This window comes from Calonectris borealis, chromosome 10, assembly GCF_964195595.1.
Source record: "Calonectris borealis chromosome 10, bCalBor7.hap1.2, whole genome shotgun sequence".
Taxonomy (NCBI): Eukaryota; Metazoa; Chordata; class Aves; order Procellariiformes; family Procellariidae; genus Calonectris; species Calonectris borealis.
The window spans coordinates 8,667,260-8,687,011 of NC_134321.1; the positions used below are offsets into that span (position 1 = coordinate 8,667,260).

General features: G+C 45.4%; 1 protein-coding gene across 3 annotated transcripts in view; it reads right to left on the reverse strand.

Annotated features, from left to right (window-relative positions):
* The window catches only part of SYNPR (synaptoporin), a 110,703-nt gene that overhangs the window by 9,819 nt on the left and 81,132 nt on the right, over positions 1 to 19,752 (reverse strand). For all 3 annotated transcript variants that reach the window (XM_075158451.1, XM_075158449.1, XM_075158450.1), the window contains one exon: positions 2,258 to 2,456. In XM_075158451.1, the coding sequence (XP_075014552.1) occupies positions 2,258 to 2,456 (199 nt within the window). The remainder of the gene's footprint in view (positions 1 to 2,257; positions 2,457 to 19,752) is intronic.

The following is a 19,752-nucleotide window of genomic DNA, read 5'->3' on the forward strand; positions in this document are numbered from 1 at the left end:
GTTTTCACTCTTGAGTTTCCCTTAACCCTTGAATTCCTCCTGGCTGCAGCTGCTTGCTTGTTCTCTGCCTGGGGCTGTGCGTTTTCCCTCCATCTCCACTGCACAGCAGGACTCACACCCTGTCCCAATCAGGCTGTGATGTTGCAGTCATTGCAGTGGGCAGAGACCAGCAGGGACATTCTCCACGTGAAGAAGAGTCTTTTTTCTAGAAATACCCAACACAACAGAGCTGGCAGTGCAGAGGAGATGCTGGAGCAGATGTAAGCTGAGCATAACCCTAAGCCACTTCCCAACACCACTGACTGGCAGGAGCTGCTTTTGCTGTAGAACACACTCAGAAGCATCTTTATATTTGAACAAATAAGGTCATTTAGGCTTGGTTTAAAGACTGGGAAATTGCAAACAGTGGCTTTGGTAATGGACAACGGTTAAATTTAACCTGTAGATTCAATTACAATCCATTACACAGAACAAATTAAATCAATGCCACGCTAATGCTGCAGCGGATTGAACCGTGCATCCTGTGACAAACACGACTGCAGCAGCTGTATCAGGAAAGTCCTGGACAACGGCAAGCAGCCACATCACAAACTGACATATTAGTATTATTTTTTTTCCTCTTTCCTTTTTCTATTGCTACACAGGTTAATGTGGTTGGTCAGAAGAAAATTATTTTCCACATGAAAATTAAAATGGCAGATCTCTGCAACTAATCCTTTGATGAGACAGTTTGGAATGAGATGTTACTTGATGTCAACTGAATCAAGCAGAAGCAAGGCACTTCGTGTACTGTTTCTGTAGGGACCTCTTTATCTTGCCTGTTCTACCTCTCCTCTGTGAAGATCTCCCCTCCTTTCCTCACCATTTTCTAAGGAGAGAGAAAAGGTCCCAACACCCCCGAAATGAAGAGGATTCGTTTCCTTTGTTATGGAATGAGAATTTTTCCTTCCGTATCAATTCATCAGTTTTGAACTATGCAAACTTAAATAAAACAACTCCCATCTCCTTGCAGCAGGAAAATCTTTCCCTCAAAACCCTGTGATGCTAAGATAACCTTCCCACAGTTTAATCTTTTGCTTACTGTTACTGTAGTTATTTCGTTTAACAGGTACAGCCTTTCTGCGCTCGTGATTTATTTTCCTTTCTATTATATTTTTCTGGTGCTCTTTATTGGCGGCTTTCAGTCACTTAAGGCACAAGTCTCAGCCAAATGTCTGGTTTCCGTCAATCGTAAACTTTACCTTTTTCTTTAGCTTTTCTTTCTTAAAGCCAGAACTAACTCTTTCCTTAAATTGGTCCTCGCTACACTCCCACCGCCTTCCCTTTGAATTGCTCTTCACACCAAGACTTCAGAGAAATATTTCCTCTACCTTAGTGCAACCTTATCCTCGCAGCCACGGAGGAGAGGGTTGCCCGTGGAAGGGGGAGTGTGAGGCAACCCTACAGCCCGCAGATGCAGAGACCTGACCCAGCTTCAGCGCAGCGGAGGATCAGCACACAGCTGCCCAGCAAGACCAAGGGTGCATCCCACAGCATGATGCACTAACAGGTAACAGACACTGGAACCAAATTGCTCTCACTGGCTTTACAGTCTTGATTTATAAGAAAATGAATGCACAGCAGCACTTGCTTTTTATCACAAGTCTTCAGGAATCAGTAAAAAGAAAAATAAAGACATGAACAGCCACAGCTTGATGGGTGCATAGAATGATAACTGGAAAGCGAGGAGCCTCATAAACCAGTGCAACTGTGCTGGGAGCTCAGGGTAATACTGGAAAACCAGCCACGTAATTCCCCAAAGCAAAATCATTTGGCTGAACCCAGCAGTAATTAGCAAGAAGCAATCTCCCTGGCTAGGCTTTGGTCAGGGGCACGTTTCATTTGTCTGCTATGATCATGCCTAAGATCTCCTCTTCCCTTTTTTCCCCACCGATGAGGCTCTGCTGTCACAGCCATGTGGCTCAGACCCCAATCCTGCAACCACCCAGCTACACGTTCATCATCACTGCAGGCAGTGGGAGAGAAGCGGGGAATCCCACAAGTATATACAAGATTGGGACTACACTCCACCTGCATATAGTCCCTGTTACCCGTGATGTTAAAAGTTTAAATCACCATTAAGATATAGAAACAGGTGAATGCAGAGATGCTTTGGGCATTGGGCCACTTGGATGTCCCAGAACATGCCACAGCCTCAACCACCAAAAAAGCAAGGGGTTAAGACATACGCCTGAAAACGCTGCAAATGCACACTTACAATTAGAGGCCCTCTGTTGTTTTCACGGTACTTGTTCTGGAAGAAGATATAAACCACGGTAGCAGCCAGCGAGTAGAGGAAGGCGAAGACTGCGATGGTGACGAAGAACTCTGCCGAGGAGGAGAAGTCCCCTATCAAGGAGAGCTTTTCTCGGCGTTTGCCTTCACAAGTGGGAACATCGAAATTCACTTGATGCAACCTGGAAAACATCCCAAAGAGCAACAGGTGAAGTATAGAAAAAGGAAACTGTTGCCTGAATAAAGATATAAATAGGTTTGCTCTGTCTCCCTATCTCATTCCTGATGCACATTGATCCCCTGCTTGAATATCTGGCCCTATAAGTAGTCTTGTGGGCTGTGCTCTTCAGAGCTGCTCGTACACATGAGGTTACTTCCATGTGAGCATCTAGGTGAGACTACGGACCTGAACACATCTTTTAATCAAGCTCAGAGAAAAGTTGATGTTCCAATGGTTTGGTACAACCCTCCCCTTCCTCTCTGGGGTTTTGCCATGGCAACAACTGAAAAAGGATGACATGAGAAACAATTTGATTCTCGAATTCTGACAATCAAGGCAGCAGAAAACAGGTCTTATCCTCTATATTAAGGCCACAGGATATTTGTATTTGGAAGCTCATAACTTATGTAAAATAGCTTAGTGCACAGCTATCTGTGGCTGTTAGCCCATGGGGCCGTAAGCCATATAGTGCCTCTACATTAAAAGCTTTCGAAACCAAGCTGCAGCAGAAATACACGACTTGGGTCAAAGAAACAGCCCGCGTGCCCTGGTTTAAGCAATCAAAGCCCTAACCTTGTACTCACGCACCGTTTGCAATCAGCGACCGAGCTAATAGATTTGTGGTTCTGTCTGGCAGCTGCTGCCAGACCCTTCTTTGCTCTAGTAATTTTAATTTTGATTCAGAAAGAGAAGGGGGATCCTTGGAGGGGGTACTTTGGCTGGTCCTGTTGCATGGCCCAGATTATCAACAGCGGGGACATGGGGCCCGATGAGGGATCACGCTGTGCTGCTCTGCACAGGGAGAGCAGAGGGGACGAAGCCAGCAGCAAATTAACAGCAGCAATTAAAGAAGTTATGATCTGGTGCAGAGAAAGGATGAAGCCTTCTGGGAGACATTCCTCTGCTCAAGAGCAATTAATGTGTGCAAGAGCGAGCCAACGGCAGCAGCAGCCATGAATATATGACTAAATAAAAAGTTAGGTCCCCAGAGGAAAACAAAGTACTCGCAGTAGAAATCACAGAAGACGGATTAATGGACGCTGGAGGATTGCATGACTTTTTGCTTTTCCTGGTCCAAACTAAATGTACCCGAACACGTAGGCAGAACCTTTTCATCGGCGGTTGATGCATAACGCCGGTTATTTGCCTCAGGCATTTTCTTCCCTGAGCTTCTGTCGCTATAGTAGGGGTGGGATGAAAACAAGAGATGCATCTGCCTAGATTGCGGGGATGAGCAGCGGCTGACTCGCCTCCCCTACGCAAACACAGCAAAGTCTGATGAAAACTGTACACGAGAGAGACTCTAATGCTCATGATCAGACACTTTCCTGACTTGGTTTCAAAGCTTCCCGGCATCAGTGCCCACACACTTTTTGTCAGGGCTTATTGTTCTTTCCTAAAGGGGGGGAAAAACGGGGAAGGAAGATTTCCTAGTGCCTGTCATGCCAATTCTGCAGCTCAGAGAGAAAGTGGCTTTGTTTTATTCATCCTTAGGATTATGGAAAGATTTGAAATGCATGATTTGCATGGTCAGAAAAGAAAGCTTTCCCTGCTTTCCTCATGCACAGCTGCTTGGGCGCTGTATTGACACAGAACAAAACTGGGAACCCAGTTCAAAACCCCCTGAAAACAGTGGCAGCCTCTGTGGAGTTTTGGATCAGGAAGAAACTTAACCCCACCCCTCCTTCCCCAGGGAATGCAATGCTGTGCAGCCAGAGCCTGTGCCCACGGTCCTCCTCAGGTCCTATCTTCAGGGCTTGAGCCTGGGTTCAAGCCAGGTTCCACCTTCTACCCAGCCCAAGGGGCTGCAGCCCAGGCAGGGAGGACACCTATGATGGTGTGCAGAGCCAGAGTTGGGGACCAGCCTGTCCTGGGATGGTTCATCCACTGACAGACTCAGGGTCCCCCAATCAGCCCAGACTCTGCAACTCAAAGGCATTCAAGGTTGGTGGTTTGGGGTTTTTTTTGTTGTTGTTGTTTTTTATTGGGTTTCTCCCCACCCCCTCCAACCACCAAATGCTTAAGTAGCATTTTCTGGTTCTTAAATAATTAACCATGTTTGCTGTGTTTGAACAGCCACACTCAGGTACCGCAGCTGCTTTTTAAGGGCCCCACTGCGGGGTACACTATCTGCTTTTCCAGCTGAGCACAGCGAGAAGGTTCCGGCCCCTCAGGGGAAAGCCAGGCTTTGCTGCGATGGTGGGAGCTCCACGGTTTTATGTTATCACCTCACACTGCAAATGGGCTTTAGGGAATTGCTCTGGCCCTCACATTGCCTTCACAAGCACTATGGAACTGAGCTGAGCTACATTAAACACAATCCGATTACTTTGGGGGAAAAAAAAGAACAAGGCAGTTCTGCATGCATTTTATCGTGTAAAACACGTCTTTAGGGTGGTTGGGTTTTTTTCTCCCCTGAAGTCCTGAAATAGCACACTGGGCAACGCATGGTATTGCAAGTAGTAGTTCAAACTCCTGCGCATACCACAGATGAAATAACTTAACGAATGTTTCTATCAAGATTTAGACCAGGAGTTGCTGCTCACCCCCTGCACCTCCAACTGGCCTCAGTCACCACAGCCCCATCCTAATCACCAGCAGCCCACCAGCCTTTCTGAAACATGGTAAAGTGACTGAGATCACTTTCCCTTTCTATTCCCTGTTTTCCTGACTGCACCTTAGTCCTGAATCGTGATAAGCCAGAAAAAAATGTTCATATATTATATTAACATCTCACTCGCATCTTCCCAGCAGTGTTTTTGTGGCCAAGCATCCGTCAGTGATACCAGATCACAGAAGCCTTCTTCCGTCAGGTTACTTTTATTCGCTTGCTTTTCTTTTTAGATTTCCCCAGCCTCTAGGAGGATGTGCAGTAATTGGTGCCTCTTGTGGCCACCTCACCTCTGCCCAAACAACCGAGGTCTCAGTTGTGCAAAGGGCCCCAAAATAGACCGTGACTCAGACCTGGGAAGAGGAGACGGTGGCAGGGAAGAGAGGTGAGTGAACCACGCCCTGGGGCGGTTAGGGTGGATGCTGACTTCACAAGATGCATTTGAAAAGTTTCTTTAAAGCAGGGGAGGATCAGTGACAGAAAATCCAGTTTTACTAATCGAAACCTCTTTGATCTGGAATGGCATCTCAGAGAGAAAGCTCTGATTTTTCCACCGATGTTGCTGAGTCAGCCTTTCTGGGGGCAGGATGGCTTGGTGATGATTCACAAAAAATTAACTGCCTCTTCCTCTGCCTCCCACTTTTGATGTAATTCTACCTGTTCTGCCTCTTACTTCCTCTGACTTACTCTTCTTTCATCTTCTCTTATTTCTCATTCTTTACACCCCACCTTTTCCTTCAAGACATCCTTGGCCGGTGTGTTCCTTCTGCTGCTTCTCTATCTCCAGCACCACCCCTGCATTTCACCTTTGCCTCTCCATTTCCTAAAGAAAATCAGGAGCCCCGAGAGTAACCCTTTGCAATCACGCCCTTTGCATTTTGTTAACATCTGAGCAATACTGTTGGCTGCATTAGCAGAAGTGATTTTCACTGATTGATGGACAATGCAAATAAGGAACACTTCAGCAATAAATTTACCTAATTAGGGAAAAGTAATGAAAAACCTTTCTCCCCTAAGTTCCTCCAAAAATAAGCTGGACAGTGCTTTTTGCTTTGTATTATGCTAAGTATTGTTATTAATTCAGAAATAAAGCTGATGACTCAGGAATGTGACCTTGCACCCCACGCTCAGCAGAGCGGCGCTGAGGTCAGCCTCTCTGCTCGTCGCTGCCGACACCATCCTCTTCGCCTGCTGCGTCTGTTTGCTAACAACAGCCACCATTGCCGAGCCACCCAGGTCTGAATTCCCTCAAATTCACTTCAATCTGAAGCGAGTCCACCAAAGGCAGTCAAGTTTCACTGATGAAGTCACAGTCATTAAGGGCTTCTGAGGTTTCTTCTACCATTTGGCAAACTTTCCATTGCCGTGGGAAATAGGATGACGAGACAGCCGTATTGTCTAGCTTGACAAGATCAAAAGAGGGCAGGAATGTTTTACAGTGAAAAAAAAGAATTTTTACATTGTTCCACAATAGCGAAGAGCAGTTACATTTTCAGACACTAATTACCCCTGCTCTGAAAACAATACATGGAGCCAGACATGCGGAACAAAGCTACAGCTGTTACATGTGCGTGGGGGAGCAGAAGCTGTGCTCTCTCCATGTAAATGTGAATTTGCCTTCCCTTCCTGAACTTCCCTAGTACAACATTCAAGCCACAATTTGCTTTTAATTATAGCCCCTCTTTTCAGCCCAGTCTACTTGCTGATCCTCGAGCACAAAAATGGTCAGAGCCAACAGCCCCAAAGACCCGTCTTGTCCCATGTCCCACTCTACCAGCAGACACAGAAGAGCCCAAGCAGAAAAGTTCGCACCAAGTGATCTAATCTTGTCTGACTCACGAAACCTCCCCCTTTAGCAATGCACACAGGGCTTAGGTTGAAACCAACAGAACATGCAATTAACGGCAACTATGTGCTCAAGTATTATTGATGAACCGGCACAAATTTCCTCTCCTGGGCTTTGATCAGTGCCTGGATTAATATATAATAGATAAAGTTCTGCCTCCAAAAATTCTCAATGGGGGTTAGTGTTTCTCCATTCCTTTACTAGGACGTGGGGGAAAAACAGGCAAAAAAAAAAAAGCTATCTGTTTTGGCAGGTTGTCCTGTTTTCTGGAAATAGCATCTTGTAATCCACCCCCCCACCTGTCTACGACATGCTTGAGCAAAATCTGCAACACCCACACACGTGCTTGCAAGAATCCAAAGATCCATTATCTTTCCATTGGGCTTTATTTCCCCCTCACTTGTTTCTGGTAGTCAAACTGTCAATTGTATTTACTGTCTGCAAAGCAATGAGAGAAATACACCACTGGAAATTAGTTATTGCAGGTAGCACTCGTGGAAGAATCTGCTGTGAAATGTTTATCTTGGCTGATAATCTCCAAAACGAGGGAAAAATGAAGTTTCAAAATACAGTAGTGAAATGCTAAAATGCACAGGGCCCCTTAGCAAGTCAAACTGCTCTGGCGAAGCACAAGAACACGACAGGGGCTCATCTTCCTTTCTCTGGGATACGAAGGCAAGGCATTTCTTTTCATTAGCCCTGGAAACACTGCGGCTCCCTCTTTTCGGAGGATTATGCTGATGTGCTTTCACACCAGTGCCTCCAGCCAGTCCCTGGGCAAATGCCCCTTCTCGATGTGCCAAATATGGATTTTTTTGTAGGTTTAGTGGAAGAACACTAATAAAGGGGAGCCTTTCCTCTCACAGCAGAGCTCATCATTCCCATAAGACTTCCCTAGAGATATTACCTGCATGAAGAAAAATACTTTAAAAGTAACTTTTAATACTCAGGTGAAAGCAGAAATCTGCCTGAGAAGGAAAGGTCTTTTCTTTAATGAAATCGAGGTCCATTGACTCTTCCAACACTCTTCACAGCCTGTTCTCAAGGAGGAAGCAATGCACACAGTGCTCCTCACTGCAAAGAGCATTTCCTCCGGCGCTGGGCATCCCCACATGCTCAGTGCTAAATCCTGGCTATCTGAAAGGCTGCCCAAACAGCAAGGAACGGGCTTCCTTCCAGCCTTCGGGAGGGTGGATGGAGCTGAGCTCTGCAGCTTTCTCCTCCTCCTCCCAGATCTCCTCTCCAAGGACAGACTCCTGGGGGGGAACCCTGCAGCAATGAAGGCATGCTACGAGCTCTCGTATACACCATGAACTCTTGCAGAGGGAGCCACTGCTAAGCAGGTGCCCTCAGTCCATATTTTTTGCTAATTATAACCATTATCCAGTAATTCCCGTAGGATCTGAATCTTTGCACCCAGGCATCCTCGAGCTGTTAAAGTCAGTTTTTTTGAGGCAGCCAGCCTGTTAATACCACATTTGATCTGCTTGAAGTCATTAATGCTCAAGTTCTCTCCAGCACTTCGAAGTCCAATAGCTGAAATGTTAATAGAGCCCCGGACAGCTGTGGGGATGCGATGGGCTTAGCCCAGCAGTGGGACAGCAGGTACCATGGAGGCGACCGCTCCCTGGCCCTTTTACACCCGTGATGTTCTGGCAAAACCAGAGTTTTCCACCCCTTTGCTAACAGTGACAAGACTGTTTCTCACTCCAAGCCTGCTCTCTGACAGTTCTTTTCCAAAGATGAAGAAATTACCATTTACTCAAGCATTCCCGTCCCCCACCTTTCCCACTGCCCATCTGCCACAATGCACGTCCCAGCGCTGCCTGCATATGCCACAGCCATTCGAAACTGAGGTGCTTATCGATATTTCCTAACTGTCCCAGCCATTTTCCATACCTTACTTTACCAGCCCCCAAAAAGCAACACCAGACTCCCCAGCATTCAAAGGTGCCTTCAGCACCCTCCTTTCCTTGGTCTCCTCCCCTTCCAGAGCAGCCGTGCATTAGTTTCTACCACATACCCATCCCTACGAAATCAGTTTATTTTTCTCTGGAGACAAGAAACAAAATTCTCCAGCTGCCTCAGCAATCCAAGCTTGGTCTTTTGTTTCTTTGCTTTCTAGAGGAAGAAAGAATACAGTTTGCTGATCAAAGAGTATTTGAAAGTATTTCACTTTGAACTTCTGTCCTCTCAGTGAAACCTCTCAATTTTGTTCCATAAAATATCCCAAAGCCCATATCTCTCTATAATTATTCAACACTACCAGTAGTTTCACACAAATACATACTTCATCTTGCAAACATTTATTCCTAACTCCTGTCCTGGACATTTGAACATCCTAAAAATCTCCCCTTTGTCACAGCTGCCTTCATTGGCTTATACCCATCCAAATGCACGTCCAGAGCAGCATCACCAAAATACCTCAGAAGATGCTGCTGGGAAGCTGACCAGGAAAGCTGTAGCAACCTATATTCTTCTCTTGTTTATGTCCAGTCAAAATAATGGAAAATATTCCCCCCCCCCCCCCTTTTCAATTTCTTAACTTGTCAGATTCCCAGTCCTCACTCGCACATAGTGTTGTGCAAACATTTGGCCAGTACTATTTTCCTACAGTACTGTTTTTAATAGGACAAGCTGTCAGCCACAGTTGCTGTCTCAACACACCACATTGCGTACGCCGCACTGGGAGAGGTGGTAATTCCTCCAGCGCCGGCAGCTCGGAGAGGGCACGCTGCGATGCCTACCAGAGCAACGCAACACGCGCGTCCTCTGCCCCATCCCTCTCCACCTCACATCTCTTCTCCCATTAACATAGCAAGTCAGAGACCCTCTGAGGTGCTCAGGTCTCCAGGAAGGGAAGCTACAAAACCCTTCTGAGGATGGGGTCTAAAGACATTACTGCAATAGGGACAACCCCAGCGGTGGTGGGGAAAGGGCACCAGTGCCGCGCCTGCAGCTTGGGATCCTTCTTGCAGGACCTGCTCCCAGTGATTGCGTTCACAAAACTCTTGGAAAACAGCCTGCACAACAGCTTCATCACATTCCCGGAGGAATAAACGTCCCGGACGCGTGCCAGCCGTAGCAATGAACCTCCCCAGACTGTGCGCGTAACAGTAATGCAAACCCTAGTACTCCACCGTAGCACCAAAAAGGAAATAAAACGGCTCATTATAGAACACGCGCCGCTGGGAGCGCTCGGAAAGCTGAGTGGGTGATCCCAACCCCACTTCCAAGCCTACATCCAGACCCAGATTTATCTCCCAAGATATTTTTACAGCTCTTCTCAGAAACACACGCTTTTCCTTGCTGTGCAAGCAGAGCATAGCACTCAAAGACATGCTCCGCTGGTCTTTACAAACCCAAATATCTTCTCAGATTGGGCACTTACATTCTCTGTGGTACAAACTGGTGGTATTGCTCTCTGATTTCCCTTCACCGCACTATTTTCTTGGGGTGAACTGCTTCCTAGTCACTGGGAAGCTTAGCTGCTACCTCTGAAGGAAGGTAACCCTTGACTATCTTAAAAAGAGTCATCGTGTCCAAGGAACAATGCAAATTAGGAGGCGTGGAAATGCCACGGGCATGCATTTGCATTGCCACATACACAACTGTCCAACGTTACCTGGACCCACCATGAGATCCTGACTGAATCCGTAGCTCTGATGTCCCTCCTGCTGCCCTCTCCTCTGGACAGACACGGGAATCAGCTTCCAAACTAACAAGCCTCTGTCAGAGCAGAACAAAAGCACCCATTTGGAGAAAAATCTACAAAGATCTAAACATCTAGCGATACAACATAAGCAATAGAAAGCATAAAGCAAAGACCTAAAAAACAGTCATTGAGTCTAATAAGACTGTTTCTGAGAAGTGGGTGTATCAAACCCCTGGGCAGTGCATTTGTGTGGAGCAACGTGGGACTGCCGAGCCCCCCTTCCTGCACCTCAACATGCTCTGCTGCTGCTCGCATTGCTTCATAGCATTCGCACCACCTCCAATTCACCTTGCCTTCCACAATCAAATGGGCTTCATGAAAAATCAATCCAAATTCTTGGGCATCACCTGATGTTCAGCCAGAACCACCTGAAAGTATAAATCCTTTGCCCTGGGAGAAGCAGATTCACATACAGTTTAATCTAGGTCTATAAATCCTGAAAGCAGCAATTTCACCTCCAAGACCAGCTGAGATAAATGCAAGAGTAATTACAGAAGATGCAGCAACATTTATTCCTTTGCATTGTGTTTTAACATTAACTTTGTATTTTCCCAAGTATATTATCCTAAGGTACTTAAAGCATTCAAATTAAGTCCTCTGCAGAATTTTACAGCATGACTCCAATAAACCCCCCAGTCAAAATATTTTCCTTCGAAGTACACGTCAAATCCTTTTCTCAGGGAGCCCGTGGGCTCACTCGCAGGCTTAGCAGCACACAGGGCAGGAGCCAAGGCAGACCTGCGGGTCCGTTGATGGACCTGTGGACAAACTGCCGGCACCTTCACACTGAACAACCATGAAGTGTCACTTCTGGGAACCCAGAGAGGACAGTGAGAGGTACCTCACTGAGTGGGGCTATGCTGGATGGGGTTGGATGCCCACCCTCTTCAGAGTCTATTGAATAAGAAGAAATATTGCATTAAACTCTTGGCAAATAAATTCATGTAGATGCCAGGTGCGAGAGGAGACCAAAGACATCCCACGTATCCAGTTCCCTATGGTCCCGGGGAAACCTTCAGGGCTGCTGCACAGCGAATGCGCATTTGGGAGCAGGGAAAAGGGGAGGGACGGGTGTTTGATCGTCCCCCAGCTGGATCACCACACGCCATCCGGGGATGGGATCAAATGCCAAACAAAGCAAAACCAAAGGGTTTCTGCTTTGGTTGCTTCTGTACTGCAGCCTGAAAACGTGCAAAAAGAAATTTGCAAGGGAAGTTGTAAAAAGCCTGACTTTTAGAAAAAGCCTTTGCGGCAGGCACAGATAAAACACCATCACTGCACAATACCGCAGAGACTAGTCATGAATATATATTAAAAATTCAAATTGTGAAAAAACTGCATATATTAACAAATCCAAAAGTGACTTCTACTTTAAGAACAATTTCAGGCTAAAGTATTAATGAAGAATTTTTCTGGCACCAAAACAGTGTTAAGCATAAAATATAGCCTCTATGAAGCAAAATAAGCCAGTCTGGATCAATACCATCCAAATTCATCAAGAATCCAATTGTTTTGAGTGCCAAAAGAAAAGCTTCTACAATTTCACAAAGATTTAAGCAGCAGCGTTCTCCCTTCTCTGCAGCAGACACCATCTCCAGAAAATTGCTACCACTTTCCTTCCTCATTTACTTCCCAGCCAGCTGTCTGTCCTTGAGCTCTGTGTTCATGCAATGTGCATGGAGGTTCGTAACAGAAGACAACAGCTGACCAGTCTGAAGAGATGCAAAGCAAGATAAGCCTCCTCCATGGCCCCAGTTCACACTCAAAGATTGCTTCAAGTTTTAAGGGATTAAAAACTACGAAGTAGAAGCTGGAGAACACTGAGGATAGCGGCAACCGAGAAGACCTCAACATCCGGAAAAGTCATCTTGCCTGCAGAGCTGCTGCCCCATGACAAGCCTACTGGCTGGAGCAATCAGCCTCTCCCTGGTTGTGCAACAGACTGGGGACTTTACTTTTACAAGTGTTGGCAGCCAGACCCCCTTCTCTGACCTACTCAAGCAGCATATCATTGCGCACAGCCCAACACACCAGCGGCATGAATGAGCAAAGACTTTGCCACCCTCAGGCTGTGGCTTCTTGGCTGCGCACGAAATAGTTCGGCACAGAAGCTAAGCCATTCAGACCAGCTAGCAAACTGGGGGGGGCGGTGGATGATCTCTTCCGTCACATGACACAGTGCATCGGTTGTGCTAAGGACCATGTGCACAGCCTCCAAGAGAAGGTGAAGATGTGGCTGTTATCACATTTCTGGTGGTTTTCTATAGATCTCATGCAGGAACAAAGCATCAAGTGACTGGAAGCATCTCCCAGTCCCTCTCTTGTACTTGCATTTATCCACAGTTCAAACAAAAGTGCAAACTGGCAATAATAGCCAAGCAATAGCCAAGTTGCCAATCTTGAAGATTTCTACAAAGTGGGTTTTGAAGACTGTAATTGGGGTCAGGAAGAAGCACTCAAAACTAGAAAAGCCACAGAGTCATCCTTATTTTTACCTGTTTTAATCAGACCAGCAATGATTTCATCAAACTCCCTGGCAACAGGAATTAAATTGTACATTGTACTCGTGGACAGCCACTACTGCAGACCATGGCTGTCCAAGTACAAAAGCACAGACATTTTCTCCCATCCTACTATTCTTTTGGTCAAAAAAAAACCCCATCCCACAGGAGCAGAGAGAAAAAACAAAGACAGTATTCCCAGAGCCAGTGTGGTCCTTGAAGACCCATGGACACTGGAGAACACTGATTTGCAGATTTTAATTACTTCAGTAGCCTGTAGCCATGCACAAGTAAACAAAAGTCATATCAGGGCTCTGAATTATGGCATTCACTCTCTAATAATAACTAGAGCTGGTTACAAAAATGTGAAATACTCTTTCCTATTAAGAACTATGTTCATGCAACGCTGAAAAGAACTATATTTATTCTGCAGTCCTAGATCACCTTTTTTCCATCCCAGGAGACAATGTAAGAGCAAACAGCTCTAACTAAGCCAACAGCTCATTGATTACAGCGCTCAGCTTGGCTATGCGAGCTTCACGTTCAGGTTGCTTATGGACTTGCTTCAGTACAGAGATTTCATCAAGGCCTTCACCGCCAGGGAAGCCATGTGCTGGGGCCATACTTTAAATAGCTCAGAAAGTTCTTGCAGTCATGTCACTATGGAATAAAATCTTTTTACTGGCTTTCCATTGGAAAAAAAAGATTTTGAAAAAAATGGAGATGCAATTTTCTGGACAGCCCTATAAATTACCTGAATGTACAAATCACAACTAAAAAAAAAAAGGTCTGTATTTCCTAGTTAAAAATACATCTTAATGCTTCAGTCTGCTTTGCATCATTAGGTCACATTAAATATGAAGAGACTTTTGTGAAGGTGTCACAATTAGAGATATCTGTATCCTGAAGGATTTATTGCCTGAATTTTGCTCAGCAGGATGCAACATTAGGCTCCTCACTCGCATCATTTCCAGTTTCCACTAACAGTAGTTAAAACCTAGAAGTCCTTGTTAGGCAAATCTACTCAACAAGAGGCCAAAATTAGGTATAAAAAACGCACTGCTGAGATCAGGGTTTGAAACTGTTGCGGAAGGAGATAATTAAAGCCATGACCGAGCCCTTAGTGCCCATCCTAAAGAGCCAGTTTATATAATCGGGGTATTGATGAAAATCTCCAGCTTCACTGATGTGTTATTGAACACCTTTCCTTGTCAGTTCAGCTGTTAACCCCAGACAGGCAGTGCTAGATGAGGTGGTCACAGTTTGGCAAGAAAGGGGACTAAATTGATGCAGCTTTCATGGACCGACCGATCGCAGAGCCAGAAGGGACCACTGCGACCATGCAGCCTGTGCTCTTCGCTGCTGAACCTCACCCGACCATCCCTGCGACTCCTGTTTGTGCAAAAGCACAGCTTTTCAAAAGGCACCAAGTTTTGATCTAAGGCGTTCCAGGATGGAGAGTTCTCCCTTCATTAAGCTGGAATGGGTCACGCAGAGTTTAACCAGCACCTCTCACCTTCCCAGGAGCTCTGCCAAATCTGCCTGGGAACCGGGGCATCTACATTTTGACACAGAGCACACCTGGAGCTAGTGCAACTTCTGCTGGCTTGCCTTTGCTTCCCTCTACCCACACAAGTGTTATGAGGCCACAATTTGCCTTTGCAGAAGGGGCATCTTCTGTGTGATGAACACGTGCAAAATAAAACATGAACCTTAGGGAGTTTAACTGACTAGATGACTTTATTCCTTCCTATCTCCCACCCTCAACTGGTACGGCAGTTGAAGACACCTGGGAGGAGAGCCTGCCATAGTTGCCTGAAAGTCAGCATTGCAGGGAACTACTTAGTTTAATGACTTCCTATTTATCAGCAGCTCCTGGTCTCCCAGCCATAAGAGACATTTATAATCTTTTGGCCAAAATGTTTTCCACTGAGTTCTGAAGCAAGATTTACTACGAATGGATAATAAAAAAAAAAGAAGGCTAGTACACTCTGGCACAGAGATGTGCTGATATTAACAGAGGCTTTTTCCAAAGAAAGATAGTTGCAAAGCACAAGGAGTTAGCTACTTTCTCCTTAATTATAATCTGTAGCTTCTAAGTAGGCAATTTCGATCTGGCTGTCATATTTCAAATGAAAGACTAGCCTACCCATCGCATGCAGATGAGGCGAGGCGTACACTTTAAAGGGTGCTCAATGGGAATGTCTTTATTCAAATGAGATGCTTAGAGAGTGAATGAAAAGCTCCCATAAAATACAATTTCCTTTTCCTTCAGAAGCAAGGATTACTTCAAAAGACAGTTTTACTAGCACACTGGAAAGATACTAATAGGTGATTTAAAATAAAATGGAAAACAACATTTGTTTTGCTCACTGCTGTGATACAAAGACGTGCACAGACATATTCTTTCACCAGGCTCTCACGTTAGCACCACCAGGCAATCCCATTCTCTCCCACTAGTAACTATGGCTCAATTCTCCTACGCACATTCTTACCTTAACCATTGGCCTAGGTGAGACTGTGTTTAAAATTTAATCATGTGATCTTCTGGGCCAATATTTTCCAAGTAGCTTGCAGGATGAAAGCCACAAGAAAAGGCAAGACATACTCCAAATAAATTCCCATGCGGCATTTAACTTGGGGATACTCTGTGTATGTAGGCTGGGCTAAAGCACCTCCAAAAGCTAAAAGCAAAGAGCTTCTAGCTCAGGATCTGCCTCCAGACTTAACAGACAGCACACTTATGGGATTGTATTGCCATGCTCCTCCCTCCCCATTGCACGGCAGACCCGTGCAGCCCAAGCCCTCCGCTCCTGGTGCTCACCCCTACCAGCATCACCCTGCAGCCAGGGTCCGAGCAAGGCATTCCTCCCTTGGCCAGGACAGGGATTTGCAGAAGTGAGATAACCACAAAGCAGCAGGTGATGATATTAGCAGATAATATCTCTGGCTGGCAGTGTGCTGCCTGTCAGTGCAGCACAGCATCATGAGAGCATTTCTGCTATGCAATGTTTCATTTAAATCAGTAGCTGAAGTCCAAACATTTCAGTGCAATGCCAGTTACAAGAAAAACATTAAATTTGTGACATGAACAATTATATAGCAAAAATCTTCAGTACAGACTCGGTAAGTCAAGCCTGACAACTGAGCTGGCAACCAAAAAGTTTACTTTTAGGAGGATTGATTAAAAAGCAGCTTACAATGATGAATAGCAGCAACAAATACGTGCACAGCAGGTATATTATTCAACCACTTACTATCAAAGTAAAACCAATAAATAGCAACGTACATGATAAAAATGTTGCTGGGATCAGAAGAAAATAATAAACAAACAAATAGGACCTTCACCACGACCCTCATTACAGAAAAAATATTGCCTCAGGGCACTTGGATGAGTGACAAATATATTCTGAAAGGGTGATGGACTGCAAGAGTAACAAATAATTCCAAGATGCTGATTCCCCCCCCTCCAAAGAATCATTACTGGGGTGAGGGTCAAGTTGATGAACATCCTAACGTGTGCCAAATTTGCAATAGATACTGTACCAAGCACAGATCCTAACGCTGAGAAAAACTGCTGGTGTGGGACCAGAGAAGTTTTTTCCATATATGAACTTGTAAAACTTTTGAAATACATATACAGGTATCCAGAAGAAAGGCTGATTTGTGTTTTAAAGCATGAAGAGGTAAAGAAAACCTTTGCGGTAAAACTAGAAGCAGGCAGAAGAAATGAGAGAAAACTTCAGGTGATTATTTGAAATGGCCTTATGAAGATCAGCTTGGACACGGAAGAGTCTGGCAGGATATGTAGAAAAGCGTGGCAGAGCTCCAGGAGACACTGCTAGGGGGTATTAGGGTTTGGGCTACAGGTTTCTTTGCACGATACAGGGTGACTACAGGGACACAGATCTGGCTTGCAGGAAGCTTAAACAAATCGGTGTACTTGTAGATGGGAAAAGCATCCACCTTGCCTCCTATTCCAGGAGAGATGGTGGGGCCAGGTTTGGGTTCAATTACTCAGCAGTGGTGCTGGAGGGACTCCTCTGCGGTTACTGCACCCCGGGAGCACAAGCCCAGAGCAGGAGCCCCGGCACAGGGTACCCTCAGACGGGGAACGGCTCTGCCTCCCCACGCTCCTGCCACACGACAGCCCCACGCAGGTACCCGCCACATGGGCTTTTCTCTGAAGGGATCGCTTCTGCCAGCCCTGCATAAGCACCACTTCACCAGATTACTCTGATGGTCTCCTCAAGTGATTAATGTACTTATCTGTATTTCCTCACCTCTCAAAGGGCAAATGAATCCAGGTCCAGAGTTAAACTGGGAAGAGAATGTGATTCTGGCAGAAATGAGAAGCAACCACCTTGTGCAGCGGGTTTCTTTGGGGTTTCTTTTTTGGTGCTACACAAGTTCCTGCTGCCAGAGTTACAATGGCAGTAATACAATGCAGGAACCAAGCACAACTATCATCTTACCATAACTTTAATAACATAATATTAATTCTTTCTTGATTTTTTAACTGTACCCTTCAAAACTCCCTGTCTGCTGGAACTAATGATTCCTCTTGAATTCATTTACATTGTTCACTGGAGACTTTTGCAACTTGTAGGTTGCGGCTGAGAAAAATCTCAGTAAGAGGGTACGGAGATGCTCCTCGGTTTGCAGGAGCATCTGGAGCTACCTGCTGGCTGTGGAGTGCAATGCTTTTTCAGTACATTCAGGACTGTCCTGGGGCTACATGAATCACTGGTTTGAAGTCTGCTTGGCAATCGGTATGTTTTAATCACACATCCCCAGACCCCATCAGCACTAGGTTTGCCCTCCTGCATCCTCCCTTTCTGTACCTAAGGTGATGGGCCCCAGAAGCACATGGTCACAAGTGAGATGTCCCCCTCGTTCAGTCTGGAAAACTCCCTCCCCGTTCTGATCTTGCTTTAATGGCAACATTTTCAGGGTCCTTCAAACTAATTTCCAAAACATCCAAGTCCTCTTGCTTTTCCAAGCTGTCCTGTTGAGCCGTACAATTTTGTTTACTTGCTTAAAGCTCTTGACACTTACTCATCAACTAGCCAAGGTCTAGCAGTTCAACTTCTAGGAGAAGAAAACAAAACCTCAAACTCACAGCGACAGGAATGAAAGCAGCTGCTAGCACAGCTGCATGCTTTCTTCATTTCAAGTCATGCTGGAAGGCACAGCTCAAAAAGCAGCGCTCAGGTATTCGACTGCTTCAGTGTCATTGCTGACAGCCACAACAGCACTTCAGCGTCCGATGCTCGGCAGCATCTCTCCTTCCATCTACACCTCCCCCAGCTGTCAGCCAATAATCAGAACTCTGAAGGCATTTGAAAGGAAAATGCCACGTGAATATTATTCAGACCTGGATGCAAGACAACTGGTGGGAAATTCATCCTACCTACACAAAGCCTACATGCCCATGCAGGCAGATGAGCTTCAGGATCACAGTCTTGATGAGGGAGCCCGAACGTAAAATGCGTCTGCCTTTCCCAAGGGTATCAACTGCTCTAATATGAGGTATTACCTTTCCAACTAAGCTCACTTCTGTTTTTAGAGCATCCCCTCTCCAATCTGTCAAAGGAGCAGTGGAGAGAAGTGGAAAGAGCAAATGTATGAGGAAGTCATGGGAATATTTAGATGAAAGAGTAAAATTACACCAAGTTCCACAGGTAGCACCAGGCCAGATTTTCCAGGCACACGTCTGCTACCCCACGTAGTCTGTACATCTTTGGACACTTTTTGCACGTGCCTCAGTGTGCACGCAAAGTGCCAAATTGCACAAAAATCAAGTATTATCATGCTTCTCCCAAAACACCAGCTGGCTAAGTGTCATCTCCTTTCTCACCTGCAAATTACAGGTATGTTGCACCATGTGGCCAGCCATTCTGCCGTACCTGCCCTACACCCAACCTTCAGGTGCAGGTTCCTCCTATGTCCCACTCTGCTCCGAGCACACCCAGCCACAGCTGGGAGCCACAGACAGTTCAAGGGCCAGCTACAGCCTCAGTTGGAGCTCTTCTGCAAAAAAATCCTTTTCTGCACCATCTTTCCAACAGGCTGGAATGCTACAATTACCCAACAATGTTTGCAGTTTTCTAATAAGCAAGACTGGGAAATTGCAGATCCAGCCACATCCTTCTAAACGCAATGGTCGACATGCCTGGTAAAACATCAGAAGATGCTTGCTGGCTACTTCTCTCCATTTTATTAACTTTTTACATAAAGTACTATTTTATAATCATGCAAATTAAAAGCACTTTACTGTATGGTGTATTCTGTAATGAATGCTGGAGATATGACCTATTTGGAAGTGAATCATTACAAATTCACATAACTCAATTTTCAGGATCTATTTCATACATACTATACAGAAATGAAAGAAAATGCAGGCAAGTTCAAGACAAAAAATAAACATTTGTAATACCAAAAAATGTGACTCTTTGGAGTAACAAATGTGTGTCAAGGAAGAAAAACAGTTCAAGGAATCAAATTCAGTTTCCACTGTTTGGAAGATGCTGTATTTTAGAACACATTAAAGAAGTAGATGCTATTACATCTGGTCTGTGCATA